Source organism: Podarcis raffonei, chromosome 3, assembly GCF_027172205.1.
Source record: "Podarcis raffonei isolate rPodRaf1 chromosome 3, rPodRaf1.pri, whole genome shotgun sequence".
Taxonomy (NCBI): Eukaryota; Metazoa; Chordata; class Lepidosauria; order Squamata; family Lacertidae; genus Podarcis; species Podarcis raffonei.
This window is the reverse complement of record NC_070604.1, coordinates 74,185,103-74,205,959: the sequence shown is the minus strand read 5'-3', so window position 1 is coordinate 74,205,959 and position 20,857 is coordinate 74,185,103. Positions and strand designations below refer to the sequence as shown.

Sequence of the window (20,857 nt, the reverse complement as noted above, 5' to 3'; positions counted from 1 at the left end):
GGGATAATAGCATTTGTTGGTGGTACCTGTTGAAATGATATGGTCCCTGCAAGGAAGCCAAAGATTATCAAGGAATGAGGCAAGGTTGCATGGGCAGGGAGCTCCATGACTTATGCATAGACCCACCCGTCTGTTTCATCCCAACTAATTGCATCTTCAGGGGCAGCGATGTGGCGAAATGGGAATGTACTGCATGTATGGCGAGCTTGGGCTGCCCAGACTACAAGACTCCCCTCTGCCCCACTCACGTGGCCCAAAGGAAAGGAGAGCGATACGTTTGGCACCAGCTTGGCTGCAAGAGTTGTCAGAAGATGTATAAGGCATCATCCACCCGTCTTAGGGCTGCATTCCAGATTTGTGTACAGTTTACTCCTTAGCTCATTCTTCTCCCAAAGATGTCCTGCAAGGCAGTGGAGGTTTAGGATCAGAGTTTTCCTTCCCCTAGTTGAGCTCCCTTTCTATGTATAGGCCAGTCATCCTTAAGATTACACATAGGCTGTGTCTACCTCTGCCTAGGCAGATCTCATCAATCCTTTATCCTCTGAATTAGCTCTGCTTATCCTAGACTGCCCCTTTTAGCTGCATTATTTCCAGTATATATATGGGACTACTGAAATGTGGGTGCTGACCAGTTGACCCAATTATTGGATTTAAAATTATTACTATTATTATTTTGAGACAGCAGAAAATCCAACTATTTTTTTTGGCAATGATTCAAATAGCAGGATGATGTCAGAAGAGGGTGAACAAGAAAAAGTGCAACTGAAATTTGTGGGAAGAATGTTTATCAATGATGGCGGTTTTTGTAATGCCCATTTGCCTCACTTATTCTTACTAAGAATGACTGCATCCCATGAAACTAATGTTTTATCATTCATATGGTACCCTTTCCCAATACACTCAAGGCAGTTCTTCAGTTTAAAATGTAAAAATTGAAAATAGAAGGTAAAAATAGCCTTAATACGGTCATAGAGCAATACATGGGTTGTGAGGCGTTGCACAATTCTTACATGTGGTTAGAACACACAAACCTAGGCGGCTTCTGATTTAGCCATTGGTTTACATATATATATCGCAATTTGTTTTATCTCTGCCATTTGTCACTGGCGGTTTTACGTTCTATTTTGTGGAATTTTGTTTACTTGTGCCAGCGCTCCTAACACTAAAAATAAATGCAGCTCATTTATAACAGAAGGAACACTGAGCGAACGACACGCCTGTAACTGAAAGTGATGGATCGGTTCGATTAGAGAAGAATTGGGGGGCGAAATCTGAAGATCGCTGGAAGAAAAGTCACGTGGATACGAGGACGGGAACAAAACGGGTAAGAGACAATGCAAAAAAACCCCAACCAAACAAAAACCAAGCTGACTTCGGGTTCTCCATTGAATGTAAGTGGGGGGGAAACAATGTCCCGCACATGGCGGCCTTCGAAGAGAAACCGGAAACGAGCCCTGCTGCGTGTGACAAGCAAAAGGAGAAGGGGGCGTGGCCAGCGGGTGTTTTGATCGCTATTCGGCGAGGAGAAGGAGAAGGCGGGACTACTGATATCGGCGGGGTGGGGTTGGGGGCATTTGGAGCCATGACGGTTGGCTGAACCCAACTCAAAGGTGTTTCCGGTTTTTCTCTACGGCCAGCTTCCGGTTTAGCTTTCCCTCAGGAGGCGGTTGAGGCAGAGGAGCTGACAAGGCGAGAGCCCCGCGAGGAAGAGCAGGCGGAGCGTGTGGGCACTTCTCGGCGACGGGGGTCGGCGGCGCTGAGAGGCAGGTGCCGCGGCAATGGAGAAACTCCGGCGGGTGTTGAGCGGGCAGGACGACGAGGAGCAGGGGCTGACGTCGCAGGTACGGGGAAGGGTTTCGCCTCCCTTCTGGCCGGGCTCCTGCGCCGTTTCCTCGGGACGAGCGCCGAGACTCGTGATGCGCCGGGTCTGCGCCCATTTACTCGGGAGCAGGCGCTGGCACCGGAGGGAAGGCGGGCCGCGCCTCCCCTCGCGGCCACTCGCTCTTCCTTCTGTCCCCCAGCCAAGGGAGGCGACATCTTTCGCTTTCCTTCGGCCTTATTAAGGGAACGGAAACTAGTGGCGAGAAGTTGTTTAATATCGGAGGACGGCTGGGGGGCGGGAATCCTGAGAGCATCTAGAAAAGGCGCAAAGAAGAGGGGAAACCTCTGGCGGGCCTCCGTTGTTGTTGTTTAGTCGTTTAGTCGTGTCCGACTCTTCGTGACCCCATGGACCAGAGCACGCCAGGCACTCCTGTCTTCCACTGCCTCCCGCAGTTTGGTCAAACTCATGTTTGTATCTTCGAGAACACTGTCCAACCATCTCATCCTCTGTCATCCCCTTCTCCTTGTGCCCTCCATCTTTCCCAGCATCAGGGTCTTTTCCAGGGGACTTCTCTTCTCATGAGGTGGCCAAAGTATTGGAGCCTCAGCTTCAGGATCTGTCCTTCCAGTGAGCACTCAGGGCTGATTTCCTTAAGAATGGATAGGTTTGATCTTCTTGCAGTCCATGGAACTCTCAAGAGTCTCCTCCAGCACCATAATTCAAAAGCATCAATTCTTCGGCGATCAGCCTTCTTTATGGTCCAGCTCTCACTTCCATACATCACTAGCGGGCCTCCATAGACTGTAGCTCCTCCTTCCCTCTGGGATCTGCAGATGATTTGAGGAAGGGACCAGGCTCTGGATTTGACAGCATCTCCTCTGGTGTCTCCCCCCAAATCTTCTGCAGGAGCCAGAGGACCAAGGAGAGTTTTTTGCAATCCGTGTTGATCTTGGGGAAGAGGCTTTTGCGCTTCTCGCATTGGGGGAAGTGGGTCATTCAGATCAGAGGCAAGAGCATTTGTATTGTATGCAGAAGGATTTAGGTTCCCACTCTGGCTTCCTTGGGAAGGACATGGAAATATTTATATCTGAAACGCCTAACTGGTTAGATTCTGATGCAGCCTGAGGCGTTGTTAGGAGAGGAAGAGGTGAAGTTGGAATGTGAGCATGAAAGGCAAGAATTTGTCACTGCTGCTTTATTTTGCGGTGGTGCCTAATGAATATGAGTATCTGCTGCAAAAGGCTAATGGGCACAGATACATCTGTCATTTCTTGCCCTTTTACTTACTAAAGAATAGTTTGGTCTGACCCCTTAGCTCAGATTGAGCAGTTGTGAAATGGAGTGGTGGTTTGCTAATTGTGGAGTATGTTTAGTAAATAGTTCACTCAGCTTCACCTATGAGCAACCACAAAACAAATGATCGCATCTGTTTAACAGAGGCCTTGGAAAATGAAACATATTGGCCCCCTCAAGGTTAACTATCTATCTACTAACTGCAAATATAGATTATATTTTCTATCTGTTATCAAGTTAATTTGGTCTGACTTTAAAGCTCAGTAGAAAGACTTTTCTCCAAAAGTGGTTTTGTTCACTTCTACATGTGGACAGCTGCGACACCGCATGATGGGTTATTTTGAGAATTCACCAGCTTCATAACATCTTACTTAAAAGTAAAAATGTATATGATATTCTGAAAATGCTACACATTTAGCTACTCATGAGGCCTTTCAGTTTTGAATAAATTTCCCTAATGTAGATTTAATTAGCATATGGAACATACATGGACACACTACTGGGACAGGGTAATTATACTGAATAAAGTGGTGAGTAAGCCATACATAGTTGTGTCAAGGCTAAACACCATAAATATGGATCACACGAGTTCCTGGGATATTCAAAGTTTACAAAGTTTCTCTCAAAATGAGGAAACCCTAATCTCTGATCAGGAATGTCAGAGTTGTTTGCTATCTCACTTTTGGGTGCTGCTGTTGAATGTTTGTATTTCTTTTCCTTGCTGCCTATGTATGGATAAAGATTTCGATAGGAAAAGGTAAGTTATACATTGTTACATTTTGAAAGCTTAAATTTGTTTTGGTCATGGGAAAAGACATTTCAACAGAGTAGGAAGTCAGCACAATGGCCTAAGAAAGTAATATATGGTCCATGATAATAGCTGTATGAATTAAAGGTGGGGACTGACAAGAACAGCTGCAGATACGACTATCTCCTTAAGCATGAGGCAAGGGCAGGGAGGGAGGGAGGTGGAAGATAAACATTCAGGAGGTCTTCCATTTTCCCTCTGCAGGCTTATCTTTGTAATTGTCTGTGGCCTTGATTCTTTTAGGTGGATTAAAAAATAACAAGGCTTTTTATTTAAAAAAATTAATTATAAACAGCTTGGCCAAAATTAAACCAGAATATAATCGTGTTAAATCTACAAATTTTAACAGATCATAATGTTAAAAGTTGCATCTCAATATAATGAATTAGCAGGGGGTGCTCAGAGCTGCCCTCTTGCCAAGTTCGGCAACAATACCTATGCTAAAAAATGGGTTAAGTCACACCAAAGTCATGTTTCGGTCCTCCATCTTGATTCAAGATGGCGGCCAGTATCCACACGTCAATGAAGAGTGCCACCCACACCTCGGGGACCCTTGTGCCGAGTTTGGAGATGATATCTTGAGATGCATCTGAATTTATAGAGAACAAATGGACAACCCCTTTCCAAAATATATAGTAGATGAAGTATGGGAGAATTTATTTTTAGATCAAAAATAAGTATGGCATGCCAAGTCCTATATAGTGGTGATAAGGGTTTGATGCGAGATGGGATGGGAGCAGGAACTGGAAGTTGGCTTGGACTCCTTGGCTCCAGGAGATGCCACCTTATATCACTTGGAGGATCATACATTATGTCCATCAGATTAATCTTGTTTACTCAAACTTTTACGACTTCTAACTGCTTATGCTGTGCTACTTGCTCTCAAAGCAAACAAGAACATTTTCATTTCACAGGAACATAAACTGCTCTGCCCAGTTCAGTTCCTGCCCTTGTTTTTGGCAGGTTTTGAGCCCATAATTGGCTCTACACTGGCAGAACACCTGTGTAAAGTTTTGAGTTTCTTTTTTTTAGGGTGGGGGCATGGGAGCAAGACATGAGAGGCTTCCAATAAAAAGGTAGGGAAGGAGTAAGCAGCAATAGGGGAAATGTCCTTCCTAGGTGATGTCTCTTACATAGCTGTAAGTTAACATGCTCTGGTGGACAATGAGTACTCTTAAGAGGGTGCTGGAGTTTTCAGGTCTTTCAGCCATTGAAGGGAATGCTGTGCAGAAGTGTTTGAAAATAAAGACCTGTTCATGTGCTAGACCTTGTTGTGAAGAGGGCCACCTCATCTGGCCATGCCTTCAATATTGTACCCCTTGTTGGGGATCCCAGTTGCATGGATAAGCCTATGTAGCTAGTTTCCCCCTTCATACTTCATGAATGTGTAAAAGTCAGACAGGGGTAGGCCTGGGTGGGTTTAGGAGATTGGTTCACAATATTCGCCATTGTTCATTCCAATTTCAAAGACAGCAAACTCCATTAAGGAAAGATGTTCAGTTGCTGATATCCTCAACTTTTTGTATTGACTCTCCAAAATTTGCATGCTGTCTACAATGGGTTTGAGGGAGGAGTAAGAACAATGCATTTTGCCCTAAACATATTGGAGAAAAAGCCAGATCTTGAAATGACAGTGGTGTTCTCTGTTCAAAGTTCTTGAGTTGGGGAGGTGAAGAGACAGCCTGTTCTGGGTTGCGCTCCTCCGAAAGGTAGCTTGGTGCTCTTGAACACAATACTGTCCCTGGAGGTTCAGGTTTACAGAATCATAGAATTGTAGAGGTGGAAGGGTCCCTGAGGATCATATAGTCCAACTGCCTGCAGTGCAGAATTATGCAGCCATTCCATATGCAGATTGAACTTGCAACCTTGGCATTATCTACGCTCTAACCCAGGCATAGGCAACCTCGGCCCTCCAGATGTTTTGGGACTACAACTCCCATCATCTCTAGCTAACAGGACCAGTGGTCAGGGATGATAGGAGTTGTAGTCCCAAAACATCTGGAGGGCCAAGTTTGCCTATGCCTGCTCTAACCAACTAAGTGATCCAGGCTGAAGTGCACAAACTCTAGTGGTGGGTTGTTAAAGTTTTGAGATTACTTACCTCACACAAAGCTCTTCCACTTGGTCAAAAAAGAACCCTACCTGTGGAGAAAAGGCTTTTGGCTCAAAGACATAGTCTGTACATGCTCTCTGTTATTCAGCAATTATGTGACTAGCAAACCATTAGTTGAGAAACCTGTTTGTGTGAATTGGTCTAAGATATAGTACTGTTAGAAGCTAATTTCTTTCTTTCTTTCTTCACCCACAGGTGCTTGATTCTTCAACTCTTAGTTTTAGTACTCGAGTCAAATGGTTTGCTATCTGCTTTGCAAGTGGCATTGTGTGTTCCATTCTTGTAAGTAAAAACTTTGTAGAACATATGAAAAGCAACCTGGTTTGTACTTCTTTTTACTTTCTGTTCTTGAACAACAAAAAAATTAGAGATACGTAAAATTCCTTGGGCAAGCAATAGTAAATCTCGATGTTCAGAAAGTGGTATAGCTCTCATGGCACTGTTTTGATTTCATTCTGAAATGAGATTGTATAATACACTTCACCTCAAAATCTCCTTGTCCCTTTAATGCTGTTATAGCAGTACAGTATATGCATTTGAGACTGGCCACTTAGTCTCAAATGCATATACATGAAATTTCTATGTGCAGGGAGGTTTTTTTAAATATATGTGAGAAATATATATATGTGAGAAAGCTGCGCCTTGTAAGGGTTGTGCATGACAGGGTATATGTTCATATACTGCTGTTCACTTGCATTTATCAATCACATTTACCTGTAAATATGAGCTCAGACCAATTTCAGACCTAATTCTTAAAATCAGTTGAGCAGTGACGGTGACAATTAAAATTATATTTAATTCATTTATATGCCACTTATATGCCAAAATGTCTTTACAATTAATAAAAATATCAGCATGAATATTTAAAAACTTTCAACCATTTTTCATAAGCTGTCAGGGAAAGCCTTCAGAACTTAAATCAAGCATAGAACTGAAACTATAGAAGGAGATGGCCATTCCCTGTCAGAGATCTCCCAGATACAGTCTGGGTGTTCACACAGAAAAAGGGCTGCTTCACTTCATGGCCGTTCTCTATTTTGTAAACAAGGGCATGCAGGACAAGGTTTCATTCTTGGATCATAAAGACTGGGGAGGCATTTATCTCATGGCCTGAGATTAAACAAGACTAGCCACATCATGTTTACCATTCTGAATGGAAGGTCACTTGTAAGATCTAGGTTTCCTGGTGGTCTTATAATGAGAGACAGAAACATGTACTGGGAAGTACTGTTGATTTGAAATATTATTTCAAATAATTCGTTTCTTACAGTCAGGAAGATGTGATTTACTGAATTGGCTTAAATTTGGGCTTCTGCCTTTTTAGTTGTACTTTGTAAGAAGAGTAATTGTATAAATTGGTAGATAAACTGACTCATGCATGCATTTCTATTAATTCCAGATATTTAAGTGTGTCACAGTTAAACACTTAGAGGCAGTTAATTAACATCAGTATATCTAGTTGCCAGCAGAGGGTAATATTAGAATGTGCTAGATGTTTGCTGCTGTGTTGATTTTGCGTTAGTATAATATTTAATGCCTTACCACTCTGACATCACCAGGCTTCTAAAGTTCACAACTGGGCTTATTTTGTATAGGGGACAGCAATGCTTTGGCTCCCAGGCGCTGGCACAAAACTCTTTGCAGTGTTCTATACCTTAGGAAATATTGCTGCATTAGCCAGGTATGGACAGATTTATTTATTTAAAAGTTTTAATGAGATGTGTAGTTTTACACTTAATTTGGAGAGAACTGCAAACTGAGAAAAACATTGTATATGGTACTTTTTAAAGAAAGGACTTAATAAAAATTGAATCTCTTTGTAAAATGAAAACTGCCTTTCTGTCTTGCTGTCTGTTTATGTGTATTTTATGTGAGACCTTAAAAAAAAGAGAGGATGCATCTTATCAGAAAATACTGATATTTCACAAAAGGAACTGGGGCACACCTGCCTATCTGAGCAGATTACTAGTATGCACACCACCCTTGTAAATAACCCCACAAAAATTACTAGCCTGCCAAATAAGTTGCTAGTTTGCAGGGGATTGGTAGCCTAAGGGTCTAGACCTCTGCCCTCCTTCCAGCAGATGGCTCCATTTCTATGCTTTTACAAAGGAAATTTCCCTCTTATAGGAGCCATGGGACAAAGGGCTCCATCCCCTCTTCACCAACCCCCCACTCACCAGCATGCAGTTCCTTGTTGCGTATGGCTACCAGGCAATCATTTACATGCAAAACTGATACATACACATTTTTCCATGTACTTAACTCTTCAAGATTAAGTAGTTTGCTCCACCACCAATTTTGTCTGTCAAGAACTTCAATTCTGAAGTTTTTGCACTGCAAAAAGTCAACTACTGCTGTTCTTTGTCCCAGTAAAACATGGGTGCGTGTCTCTTTCCAGTATCCTTGGGAAAGATCATTAAATCCATCTGGATATTCTAGGAGTAATTAAGCACTGGGCTACTTGCTGGTATTGCAGACATACTTCTTAAAAATTAGACAACATCCTTACGCTTTCAAAGCAATGTTTTTATCTGTAACACTCTACCCTTTTTTTTTTTTTTTGGTCTGCTAATATGACTTGCATCCAAACGTTTGGCAGTTTTTTAGAACTGGGTTAAAAGTTGTAACTCTGTAATGCTTGAGTAATTTAAATCTGTGGTGATTCTAAGGAACAAGCAGAGAGTGTCAGTGCCACAAGGAGGCAGCTGCTTCATGAAATTCACAAACTAGCTGGATTGCAGGGTCTTCCTATATTCTTCCTATATTCTCAATGTAAATCAGTTCTCTCATTATGCTTTCAACACTAATAGAGGGGTATCGGTTTGAACTATAAACAGTGCCGTTCAACAAACACACATGCTTCTTTGGTTCAGTTAATGGCAGGCATGCTTATTGTTTAATTTCTTGCAACCCAGTACGTGCTTCTTGATGGGCCCTGTGAAACAACTGAAAAAGATGTTTGAACCAACAAGATTAATTGTGACAATTGTTATGCTGGTAAGCTACATCTTTTCTGTATTTGAAAATAATGAAGCGTAATGTTGAGTTTCCCTGGGGGTATTCTGGCAGGGTCAGTATTTAAATTAGAACTTCATAACATCACTGAGATGTTCCCTCCCCCCCCAAAAAAAATTGTGTTATGTATAACATATCTGTTTTTAGGAGGAATCAGAAAATGGTATGATACAAGCAGACAATTGAAGATTGTGTTCAATTTTATCAAACTAATTTTGTCAGCAGAATAGGTAATTCAGGTTAGGTTATGACTATGTACTGAGCTTACATAATGTAATGCTCACTACTTCTGGAAAGATACTAAATAAAACATTGAAACTGCCAAGAATGCACTAACTTTGGTAGATTTTCTACATTCCAGAGTTTTAGTGGGAGAATATTGCATAAATTATGTATTGCTTAAGTATATACTGATATGATTCTCCTTTTCTCCAGTTGTGTTTTATCTGTACCCTATGTGCTGTGTTCTGGGTAAGTAATATTGTCTTCATGCCAACCTTTCTGGGGGTATTGGCACATTTGGAATTTTGAAAGTGCACCACTCCCTCTGTTTGTTCTTCTTCACCCTCCCTTGGTTTATTCCCCTCCCAACAAAAAGTGTAGTACACACACTTTGTGTTTCCAAGGGGTTTGGGTAAAAGTTTGATCTAGTGGAGTTAAAATGAACCTCTTGAATTTGCATGGGTTCTCCAAAATCCTATCAAATTAAGCTTATATTGGTAGACTACACAATAAAAATTGCAAATCTGATGTTTGCCAGCACTACAGAAACATTGATCCAATACAGAAAAAACTTCATAATTTTAAATAGGATGACAACAAAACTACCAATGAAAGACATAAAGCTTTTGTACACACAGAGGAAAAAAAGGAAATTTCTCAAGAGCACCATTAAACCCAGGGATGCCATACTGGTGACCCCTTACCAGATTTAATGTGTCATCAGCATAAATTAGTTTAATGTTGAAAGCTGGGTCTGTAGGCTTTGCTGTGTCTTAACTGAAGTCTGAAAGGTCCTTGGGTTTAGGGCTTGTGTAACACACTCTAAATCAGGCATTGGCAAATTCAGCCCTTCATATGTTTTGAGACTACAATTCACATCATCCGTGACCACTGGTCTTGTTAGCTAGGGATGATGGGAGTTGTAGTCCCAAAACAGCTGGAGAGCCGAGTTTGGGGATGCCTGCTCTGACTCTCCAGACATTGTCGGACTATGATTCCCATCACCCCTAACCATTGTCCATGCTTGGTGGGGATAATGGGAGTTGGAGTCCAACAATATCCAGAAAACCATATGTCCCCCACCCCTGCTCTTAGTGTTTTTACTACTGATGTAATCCTGGCCGTGTAGTGTTTACTTTCATTTTTTAATAAAAACATCTAGTTAACATAAAATTTTATATGGTGTAAGCCAGTCTAGTGAAAATATTTGCATATTTAATACTGCACTCCTATATAGGCTTGCTTGGGAATGTCCCATTGGCTTTGGCAAAAGTTACTTCCTAATAAATATGCATACTTTGGGCTATGCCCTCTAATGGAAGTGTATAGCAATGCATTTTGCTCAAGTGTTTTAATCAGGGTTAATTAGCCATTGGAGCTTCTTGAGACTCGTTTTGAATTTATTGATTTTAAAAATAATGTCAACAAGCTCACCATATATTCCTTATCTCTCTCTCTCTCTCTAGTGGGGTAAGAAAGGGCTAGCTCTGCTCTTCTGCATTCTGCAGTTCTTGGCAATGACCTGGTAAGTCATTATAAACATTTTTAACACTACTGTCATATAAAACTCAGCATGTAAGTACGGTATGTTATCTTGCAAGCTGTGCAATGTGATATTGCTGTCTTGATCCATAGCCTTTTTAAAAAGCATCTCCTCTGCTTCAGAACTTACTGCAGGTATATAAAAAAGCAGAATTGATTTATCTTTTCTCTCTCCTTCCCTGCACCCTCTCCCACCTGTTGCTTGGATTTTGAGGTCCAAGTAGGGCTATAGGAATAAATATGTATGTGCGCATATTAGTAGTTTTTAAACTGTGTTCTTGTGAGCTTTGAGATTTCTGTGAAAGTTACCAGGAGCTCCCCAATGAGATCAGGAGTAATGAAAGCAAAAGTCCATTTTTTTGTAGGCATATACCGTTGGAGGTCATCCAGTATTAGATGGGGGGAAATAGATTCCAAATTGTTTTTTCTGTAAGAGTTTTCTAAATTTAAATTTATTAAACTGCATGTAGGGGCGAAGATAGTGTCCTATTTTATTACAGCCTTGTTTAGTACTAGCCTGGTAGCCATGGGCAACAAGGTATTTCATGCAGGTGAATGGGTGCATTAGTGCAAGGAGGACACTGTGTTCCATCCTACCTCCGTCAGACCCTAGCAAGCTAGTCACTTGTGCTTATTTTCAAGGCTGTTTTTGCTTCCTCTTGGACTACTTCGGTTCTGTGGCACTTGCATAAGGCCAGCTTGTGTACCATCCTGCAGGAGGCTGTGTAATTTGCTTGCAACAAAATCTGAAATGGAGAGTGGTTTCAGGAATGCCTTGGCAGTACACCTAGTTCTTTCAAAAGCCCTCTTATTCTAAATTTACGTATAATCTGAATAGGTAATCTAAAGGACTTATTGCAACAGGTTGACATTGTAGAAGGTGGAGTAAAGCAGGAAGAGTGAGCTAATGTTAACTTTTCCTCTTTCTCTTTCAGGTATAGTCTATCATATATCCCTTATGCACGGTGAGTCAGCTTGCTCTTTTGCCCTGCAAAAATAAGAGCCTGTATAGTTATCTTGCAGCTTTTAAAAACTGTTCTTGTGAGAAACTGTTCTTCAGATTTTTTTTCTATGTAATTGTATCTAGCACATCTTACATCACTAAGTATTTTACAATTGCTATCAAAAAGCAAATTTCCTGTTACACTCAACTTAACCTTGTACTGTGCATCTTCTTACGAAGTTGAGCTTCTAATATTCCCTTCCTTAAAGGGCAGAGGATTGTTTTGAAAGCAACACACTAGTTCTTGTGATGCCTAGTTGACAACCTGCCACCAAAGAACAGCTAATTGTGTCTTGATACATGCTTACTTGAAAATAAGTTCTGTTAAATTCAGTGGCGTTTATTCCTATGAAAGCATATTGCTCATCATGATATACCGCTCAAAATAAAACAGGGACAATTTCATGTGAGAATGTATTTATTGAAAGCATATTGAGGAAGATGATTCCTTTCTCAGACCATCAGTAACACAGCAGCCTGGTTCACACAACATGGTAAGTCAAACTATAACTTGCTGGGACCATGTGAACTCCTGGAGAAATGCTCACAGGTGTTTTATCTCCTCCCTGGTCCTTTTTAGCTTTGCATTGAACTAAGCTAAAGTTTGGCTTAGAATGCTGTCCAAAACCAGATTTGTGGTTAAGGCATTTCTTTAATGACCACAAGATGCAGTCAAGGTTTGATTGTGTCATACAAACCAGATTTGTATCTGATTTCCTGGAGTTCATTTGGTAACTAGGTGTTGTTATCACAATTGTTTTGAGTGTTATGATCATAAATGTGGTTGATAAAATTAACATGCAGTATAGGCATACAACACATGGTGAAATTATCTTTTTTTCTTTTCTTTTAAAGGGATGCAGTGATAAAATGTTTCACGTCCTGCCTAGGTTAAAGTGAACTGAGAAGAAATCTGCAATATTTTTGGAAGCCAACTACATTTCTTCCAAGTTTACTTGGATTGTTTCAGCGCCTGAAATGGTGAAATCCACCTTCCACAATAGATTAAATTGTGTTAGCAAAATAATCTTTTAAAAACACACAGCACTGGCACATCAGGAAACCTTTAAATATTTGTTCTTAAAATATTTGGTAATGTCGGAGTCTTAAAACTGTTGCATCAGGTTTGGCTAACATAGTTTAATCTCAAAACTAGATCAAAGTAGTCTTTGGATTTCAGGTAAAATGCATGTAAATACTTTTGTCTAAAATTTGCTATTTATCGTACCATTTGTGCATTATTGTTACATGCTTTTCCCAAAGAATTTTAAAATTATTGTAAAATGAAGTATTTGCCAAATTTATAGCTAATGGGGCTTTTTTGAAAAGTTAAAGTATGTGTTAGCCTGAAAAGACTGTAAATGTGTAAGGCTGTTTTAAAATGCTTGAACTTCTTGTTAAGCTTATATTTTAAATGCCAACTTTTTGTACTGTGATACTTAAAATACACTTGACTAAAAGTGCTTATGAGTAATATATTAAATCATTGACTACAAAATAAATATACTTTAAAAATATGCACTCTTGAATTGAAGATCTACCTGTTTTGTAAAATAATTTCACTTGGATATTACTGGGTTGTTCACATCCCATGCCAAACCATTATATAGTAGATCCTTGGGCTCATGCATTCCCTTCACACATTCAGTTACATACTTCCTGTTTACTTCTTCTTCTTTGGTGATCACTCGTAGCTGGGTAAGATTGTCTTCCATTAACATGGTCTTAACAGTGAGTACGCTGTAGTTTGCATGGGACTGAATGGGTAACAGGTTATGGAAGTGGAGAACACAGTTGATAGATGAAGGATATAGACAGATGCACACGGAGGGTATATAAACATTGGTACAAATGTGTATTGTGTGCTGCTGAAAGTCAGGAAACGTAAGTCGTATGTAGGATTTATTTGAATAAAATATTAAAGATGGATTGTGGTGTATCTTAGTAATGCTAAATAAAGTGACAATTTCCAGCATTAACATGCAACATTAAAAACTAAGAGCTAACAAAAGCTTTAGAATTCAAGAAAAACACCATCTTTGATGTTTAGATACCGTGTAATTTTGGCATCGTGCAAGTTGCCAAGGGGAAGAAAGGGTTCTACACCCAATTTTGCTAGGTTGGCTATTTATACAAGCCTTGTATAGTGGGGTGAAAAGTTAAATAGCATTCATGTTTTTACTTGCTAAATAAAAAAACCTCTCCCAAGTAGAGGAGGGGATAGATAATACTTATAGTTCAGTGTAAGGCGGCCTTAAAAATGGATGTCTTATAGATGTGTGGAATGATGAAGGGTGTGAGTACATAGTGTATAAATGTTTTGTTCAGCCTCTTTGCATATCATGTTAGTGTATTGGGGGCCCTGTGTGGGTGTGCTACTGGTTTGCTAATTCCATGTACAAATGGGATGAGATCTGGGTTACAAGCCAAGCTTTGTTGACAAAGATGGGGTGTTAAGCTGTTGCTGCTTTCTCCCCAAAGTCTACTGAACCTTAAAACTATGGAGACTTACTGTGCCTGCAATCCCTTTTGGATCTGAATCTTCAAGCTGATCTTATGCCTATAGCATCCTACCTGCTCATTAGACACCTTTGTTATTTTTTCTTCCCCAACTGCTCCTTTGGGAGCAAGTACATTGGTGAAAGGCTCCGTGCAGAACACCCGCGAACAAGTAGCTGCTCTTGTGTCAACTCGACCTCTGATATAGCCTGGCAACATTTATTCTGCGCGCAATAGACCAGACGGGGCATAACGGGGAGAGACGATATATATGTGTGTGTGCGTGTTAAGAAGAGCCAAACTACAGGCGCGCAAAGTCGTGTTCTTGGAGGCGCAAGACGGGCCTCGGCTGCCTGATGCCGCCCCTCCCCCCCCGTCGGCGCTCGCGGGACTTTCTCTTTCCGCCTGATAGGGGGCGGCTGCCCGCCCGTCCGCAGCCACGGCGCCCGGCCGCTGGCCGGCCTCCGCCGAAGCCCTCGCCTCTTCTCCCCCCGCCCGGCCCTCTCGGCTCCTCCTCTCGCCTCCAACCAGCCGCGACCGCCGCGTGTCTCATTCATCCGCAGTGCCAGAGAGGGACGTTCGCCGTGCGGCCGGGCTCGTTCGCGGAAGCTGCCTGGAAGCCCCGGCTGAGGGCGAGAGGCTGGCCGCCGCCGCCGCCTCCTTTGAGGCGAAGATGTCGAGCTGAACACAGGAGGAGGAGGAGGAGGGAAGGGGCTCCCGCCGGCGGCCGCGCCATGTCCCTGCCTCCTATCGCGCCACCACCTGCTGCCGCCCCCCGACTCCAGCTCCGGAACGCGCAGCAGCCGAGCCCGGGCGCTCCCAAAAAGGCGCCGGCGCCCCCCCTCGCGCCAGCCAAGCCTCCTCGGAAAGGTCGCGGCGGCGGGGTCCCCGCGGAGCGCCCCGGCGGCGGCGGCGGCGCCTTCTCGAGCTCTTGGCCCAGCGCTTCTCTCCCGAGGCAGCTGCCGCGCAACAGAGGCGCCCCGCCGCCGGCCGCCAGGAACCCGCCCGCCACAGCCGCCCCGGCCGCGGGGGCGCCTCCGTCTCCGGCGTCGCGAGGCCGCTCGGTCGTGGGGCCGCCGGGCCCGGGCGCGCGCTCCTGCGAGAGCCTTTGCGCGGCGGGGCGCGGGGAGGCCGCGCTGCGCTTCTCGCTCAGCCTGCCTCCCGAGGCGATCCGGGTGCTCCAGCGCCGGAGCCTGGAGAAGCAACAGCAGCGGCGGCCACGCGGGAGGACGCCCCGCTCCGCCTCCCCGGACGCCGCGAAGCGCCCCCTGGCTGGGTGCTCGGCCGGCGGCGGCGGCGGCGGGGACTTGCGCGCGCTGCTGCAGGTGTCGCTGCTCAACGAGCGCCACCGCTACGACGACGTGGAGTACGAGGAGGAGGCCGACGGCGAAGGGGCGGCCGGCGTCCCCGGAGCGTGCGCGGCCGACGAAGGGCTGGTGCGCAAGTGCACCGAGTGGCTCCGCGGTGTCGAGAGCGCCGCCGCCCGCGACCGCGCCGACAAGCTGGACACGCTGCCGCACTTGGGCACCCTGTGAGCGGACGGCCAGGGGCTCCCTCTCCCGGGCCCTCGGCCAAGAAGCAGGCAGACCCGAGCCCGCCGTTCTGTTCCTCAGGGTGGTGTCGTACTTGGTTCTTCGTCGCCAAAGGTCGCCTTCCCACATCACCTGTTGTTGACTGTGAACGGATTTCCTCCTCTGTCGGCAGAAAGCTCTTCCACCGGCCTGGCCTGTGACCGTGTGTGTGTTTTCTGAAAAATAACATAACACGTTGCCAAAACAAAAAAATTTTTTTTCCTTCCAGTAGCACCTTAAAGACCAACTAAGTTAGTTCTTGGTATGAGCTTTCGTGTGCATGCACACTTCTTCAGATACACGCATGCACACGAAAGCTCATACCAAGAACTAACTTAGTTGGTCTTTAAGGTGCTACTGGAAGGAAAAAAAATTTTTTTGTTTTGACTGTGGCAGACCAACACGGCTACCTATCTATAACACGTTGCGTTAGGCTGAGCTTCTAAGCTCAACCACGCCTCTGTCTGTTATAAGAAATGCTTTCATCTCAACCCTTTTTCAATGGATTACTGCAGCTCAAACGAACAATTCATCTCTGTGCACATAGTGCGTGGAAGGAAATGTGCTTAATCGCCCCCTACACCCTTTTGAGCATGAGAGTGCCTCCCTCTTGGGCACCCAGCGCTGGGAATCTGTTCCACATTTCTTTGGGGCTGTTGTTGCTCAAAATCTTAATCGAAAAAGACAGTTTTTCTGATAATCTTATGGAAAACCAATCCTTTGTGTCATTTTTGGCTGGAATAATAGCGACAATAGCTTTAAAGTGATGGGGAACGAAGTTCAGCCTCTCTGTGTATAGATTTTACGGTGGCCAAATGTAAATGTTGAACTTTTTCATGATTGTGTTTAACTTATTATGGTAACATAGCAATGTGTTTTTATTTTTGTAGCCTGTGAAAAGAACTGAGTGCATAGAGACAGCTGAATATTTTTTGTCACACTTTATAAAAGCATAATTCGCAGCCTAAGGTCCAGGAGAAGGTAAGGAATCTTGTTAGTTTCTCCAATTTTTCTTCCCTGTTCCTGAGACTGCGAAGTTTAGGGAAGAGCTTTTGCTTTACATGACTTAAGTGCAGGTGACTCCAAAGAAAGAGGCTGTGTACAGTACAAAAACTTGGCACAAACTTCAGTACTAACAAACTTTTTTTAAAGTAAATAGCACAGTGATTTTGTAAATTTGTAATATTTCTATTTATTTGAATAAACAGTTAAAATTGGTGAGGAAGCATATTTTGCCTGTTTATTCTGCTCCTCCACAGTTATGGGGTGGGACAGGAAATAAAGGCTATACTGTTGAACAATCCTGTATTTTTAAGTGCTATTATTTCAATGGGTGAGATTTAAGCATATATGAAATGGATAGGGCTGCAAATTGCTTTGCTTTGAGTGAAATTTTTAAAAGAATTGCTGTTCTATAAAATAAATCCAGCAGATTGGTAATCTCACACTGGAATGATAGTTAGGTCTTTGAGATCATTGTGCATAAAGGAGCCAGGGAGGCAAGATAAAAAGCAAAGGCTCTGCAGCAAAATTGAGTTTTCTGAGGAACTCTAAGTGAGAGCTGCATATTTAGCACTTCCGTATTTGTGTTGTGTACCTGTCTTTTAAGAGAACTGATACAAACAAACACCTATTTTGACCCTAAAGGATAAACAAACCCTCTTTTCTTGCTAATCGTTAACAAACTTTCATATGGAGCAAAACAATAGCACAGAGTTATAAACAAGATAGTAGTCAACACTAGTCCCAGGCAGAGTACATACACCCATTGAAGTTAATAGGCTTAGGTTTAGTAGGGAGGAATTCATATCTGCTAAGGCAATTGTTCCATCAGGGCAAACATTTCTCCCTTCTCCCACCATGTACTTTTCTGGGGGTTCTCCCTATCTCCCCTTGCAAGGGGCTCGTGGGGAGGAGAGCCCCCTTGTGCAAGCAGAAGTCCCTACATAGGGCTTCCATGGAAGGGACTTGTTAGTTGAATTTTTCCCTTAATGTCAGTGGATCTACTGTGAGTAGGGCTTTGTTGAAATTCAGGGTAAGTTTTACTCAAAGCAGACCCACTGAAATTAATGAACACCGATTCTAGGATTCTACTTGAGTTAGGTCCGTTCATTTCAATAGGTCTGCTCTTTGTTGAATTCTACCCAGAGTCCCTCAGCTGGAGTTGGTGCATAAAGATTACCCAAATAAAGGCAGCAACCAGCATTCTGAGAGTGGAGGAGGCCTGAACATGTTTTTTTTCTCCTGACATGATTCAGCATCTAACAAAATGCATCTTTGTGGCTTTAGTTTTGTGTGCTGGTTTTATGCTTATTTTAAAATACAAAGAACACATTCATTGGAAGGTTTTTAAATGCAACAGGCAATGAATTTCTCCAGAACATTGATGCCAGCCGCAAGTGAAATGCTTTAGACCAGGGGTCATTTCATACATTATCTGAACAGCATGGGAGCTGCTTGAATGTGGCAGAATCCCACGCTGCTCTCAGCACTTAGAACGGAAACAGCAACTGATGGGGATTCTCTCTGCTTCCCCTGCCAGCCTTGTCCAGCCCATAATGTTCTTTCTAACAGATGTTACCAGGGTAGTACGGGCCTAAGGAGGCAGTAGCTGCCATGTGACTCAGGTGGCACATGGAACCACTGTCTTATGAATCACATCTATAGCTTGGAGAGAGAGAGAAAATGAGAATTATTTGGCAGTGTCTCCCTGATTGGCAGTTTGGGATGGAATGGTGTGGAACACAATAATGTGGCTGCAATAAAGAAATATTTTAACCATGTTGCACATTAAGATAGAACAAAACAGTGCATTGCATGTTCCAAAAGATTTTTAGACTCCAAGCATTAAATATTAGCATAATTGTGAGCCTGTTGAATACAACATGATAAAAGCCTTTGAAAAGTTAAGTAGGGTTGCCATACATCTGGAATTTCCCAGACATAGTCAGAATACTGCAGTCAGAAGCAGTGTCCAGGCGGAAATCGCTGAAATGTCCAGGAAAATCTGGACGTATGGCAACCAATGTCAGAAGCCTAGATTTTTGTGAATTTCCTTAAAACTAGCTCCAAAACTTCTTTTTAAGAAAAAAACAAAGTTATCGAGTTTTCACTTTTTGAAATATGGCAGCCCTAGAGTTATGCTCCAAGTCTCATCAAAGGTAACTGCTTCAGTATGGGATTATCAACAGCCAGCCAGAGTAAACAGAACTGTTCACATTTCCCAGCCCCATATATATGGAGCATTCGGCCCTCCATATGTTGCTGAACTACAACTTTCAGCAAGCATGGTCGATGGCCAAGGGTGATGGGAGTTGTAGTTTACCAACATCTGGAGGGCCAAAGTTTCCCCACATCTGCCCTGTAATGAGCTCTGAAGTCTTAAGGAGAGGGAAGAGACATCAGAGCTGTGATTCTGAGAAATCCTAATACTGCTTTTTCCCTTCTACCTCATTTCGTTCTTGCATAGTGTGCTATGATGTATAGTAGGTGACCTGTGGCCTTCTAGATGTCATTGGACTCCAACTCCCATCATTCCTGGCAATTGGCCATGCTGACTGGGGCTTCTTTCGTTATTTCTTTTGTTCTGTGACTTCTAGGTCCAGGGTTGTTTCTTTTGTCCTGCCCCACTTTCTCACAGTTTACTGCTGCATTGGAAGAAATGCCAATCCGCAGAAACCCCAATTGACGCTTGCTTCAATTCGGTAGTAAACAGAGGGTTTTCCAGGGAAAGCGGCAGGACAAAAGAAAGACTTCCCAGACCTGTGCCTAGAAATCATGGCCTAAATGGAAGCACAAATGAACCCTGAATCTCCTGCCCCTTTCCTTCTTTTTAAACTTCTTTTTAAAAAGTGGGCTTTCAGACAGCAGCTGCCTGTCAACTTTTATGTGCAAATTAGCATGTACAGTATTTGTGTCGTGGGCCTATGTCCTGAGTCCTTTCAAGTACCCATCAACACCCCTGCTGCGTACATTTGCACATCTGGGCTGGCTTTTCTCTGGATGACTAGCATCCAATGGTGATTTGCATTTTTATATAACCTCACACCATGTCTTTCAATAGTCAGTGTCAACAAGTGATGAGTGTTTGTATTAAGTATTGTTGATCCATGTATGTACTGTTAAAATTATTTATATATCAGTTTGTGGTTTTTATATATTTGAGCCATTAAAAATTGTATTTTCAGGCTTTGTGTGTTAAAATTATATCTTATGTAAATACTTTTTTTCCACTTGGGCAGAAATCCTGCACATACTTATTGGAGTTTAAGTCTAAGTAAGCAATCATAGGATCAGTGGTGGACTTTGGTAATGTTTGGTAATACAGCGCCCTGAGCGAGGCCAGAATTTGCCTGCCCCCACTCCATGGATCTTCTCAATTATAGATAGATAGGATTATAGATAGGATTGAGGAGTCTTGTAATATTCAGATAATGGAAACCCAGAAATCAATAGATCTAATGACCTTTGAGGGCAATAATCAATAGGGCTTGATTCTCATGTTGTTCTAAAGCAGGTATGGGGAACCTGTGGCACTCCAGAAGTTGTGGATTCCAACCACCAGGAGCCGAACCCAGCCCATCCCCAATGGCCAGGAATGATGGGAATTGTAGTCCAACAATATGTGAAGCCCCCACATTCCACATCCTTGTTCTGGAGTATTCATCAGATGGTGTACCACAGCTGATTTAACATTATTTGACAAATCTTGTTCACTCTTCACATAACCATAGAAAAGGGGGTTAGAATATGGTAACAGCAGTATATATCTCCATGTTATTGTGAAGTCACTTCTAGGATAATTAATACAGAATGAAGTATGAAGATAAACAAAATAAGAGGGATCAGTCCTTGTGGCCACCAAAATCATTTCTCCCTTCTATATGACAGGAGCTAACTTTGTTAAGCGTGTTTGTGTGTGTGTTGTTGTTGTTGTTGTTTATTAGCCTCCTGGGGGCTGACAGAA

General features: G+C 42.9%; 2 protein-coding genes across 2 annotated transcripts; both read left to right on the top strand.

The window, feature by feature from the left end:
* Window positions 1-1,711: 1,711 nt before the first annotated feature.
* SFT2D1 (SFT2 domain containing 1) lies at window positions 1,712-13,338 on the top strand. The gene is made up of 8 exons (XM_053382382.1): window positions 1,712-1,841; window positions 6,232-6,318; window positions 7,632-7,717; window positions 8,955-9,036; window positions 9,490-9,525; window positions 10,743-10,801; window positions 11,754-11,783; window positions 12,677-13,338. The coding sequence occupies exons 1-8, from the start codon at window positions 1,779-1,781 to the stop codon at window positions 12,714-12,716; spliced, it is 483 nt and encodes a 160-aa protein (XP_053238357.1). The 5' UTR covers window positions 1,712-1,778; the 3' UTR covers window positions 12,717-13,338.
* Window positions 13,339-14,710: 1,372 nt separating this feature from the next.
* PRR18 (proline rich 18) lies at window positions 14,711-16,085 on the top strand. The gene has a single exon (XM_053384059.1). The coding sequence runs from the start codon at window positions 15,055-15,057 to the stop codon at window positions 15,853-15,855; it is 801 nt and encodes a 266-aa protein (XP_053240034.1). The 5' UTR covers window positions 14,711-15,054; the 3' UTR covers window positions 15,856-16,085.
* The last annotated feature ends 4,772 nt before the right edge of the window (window positions 16,086-20,857 follow it).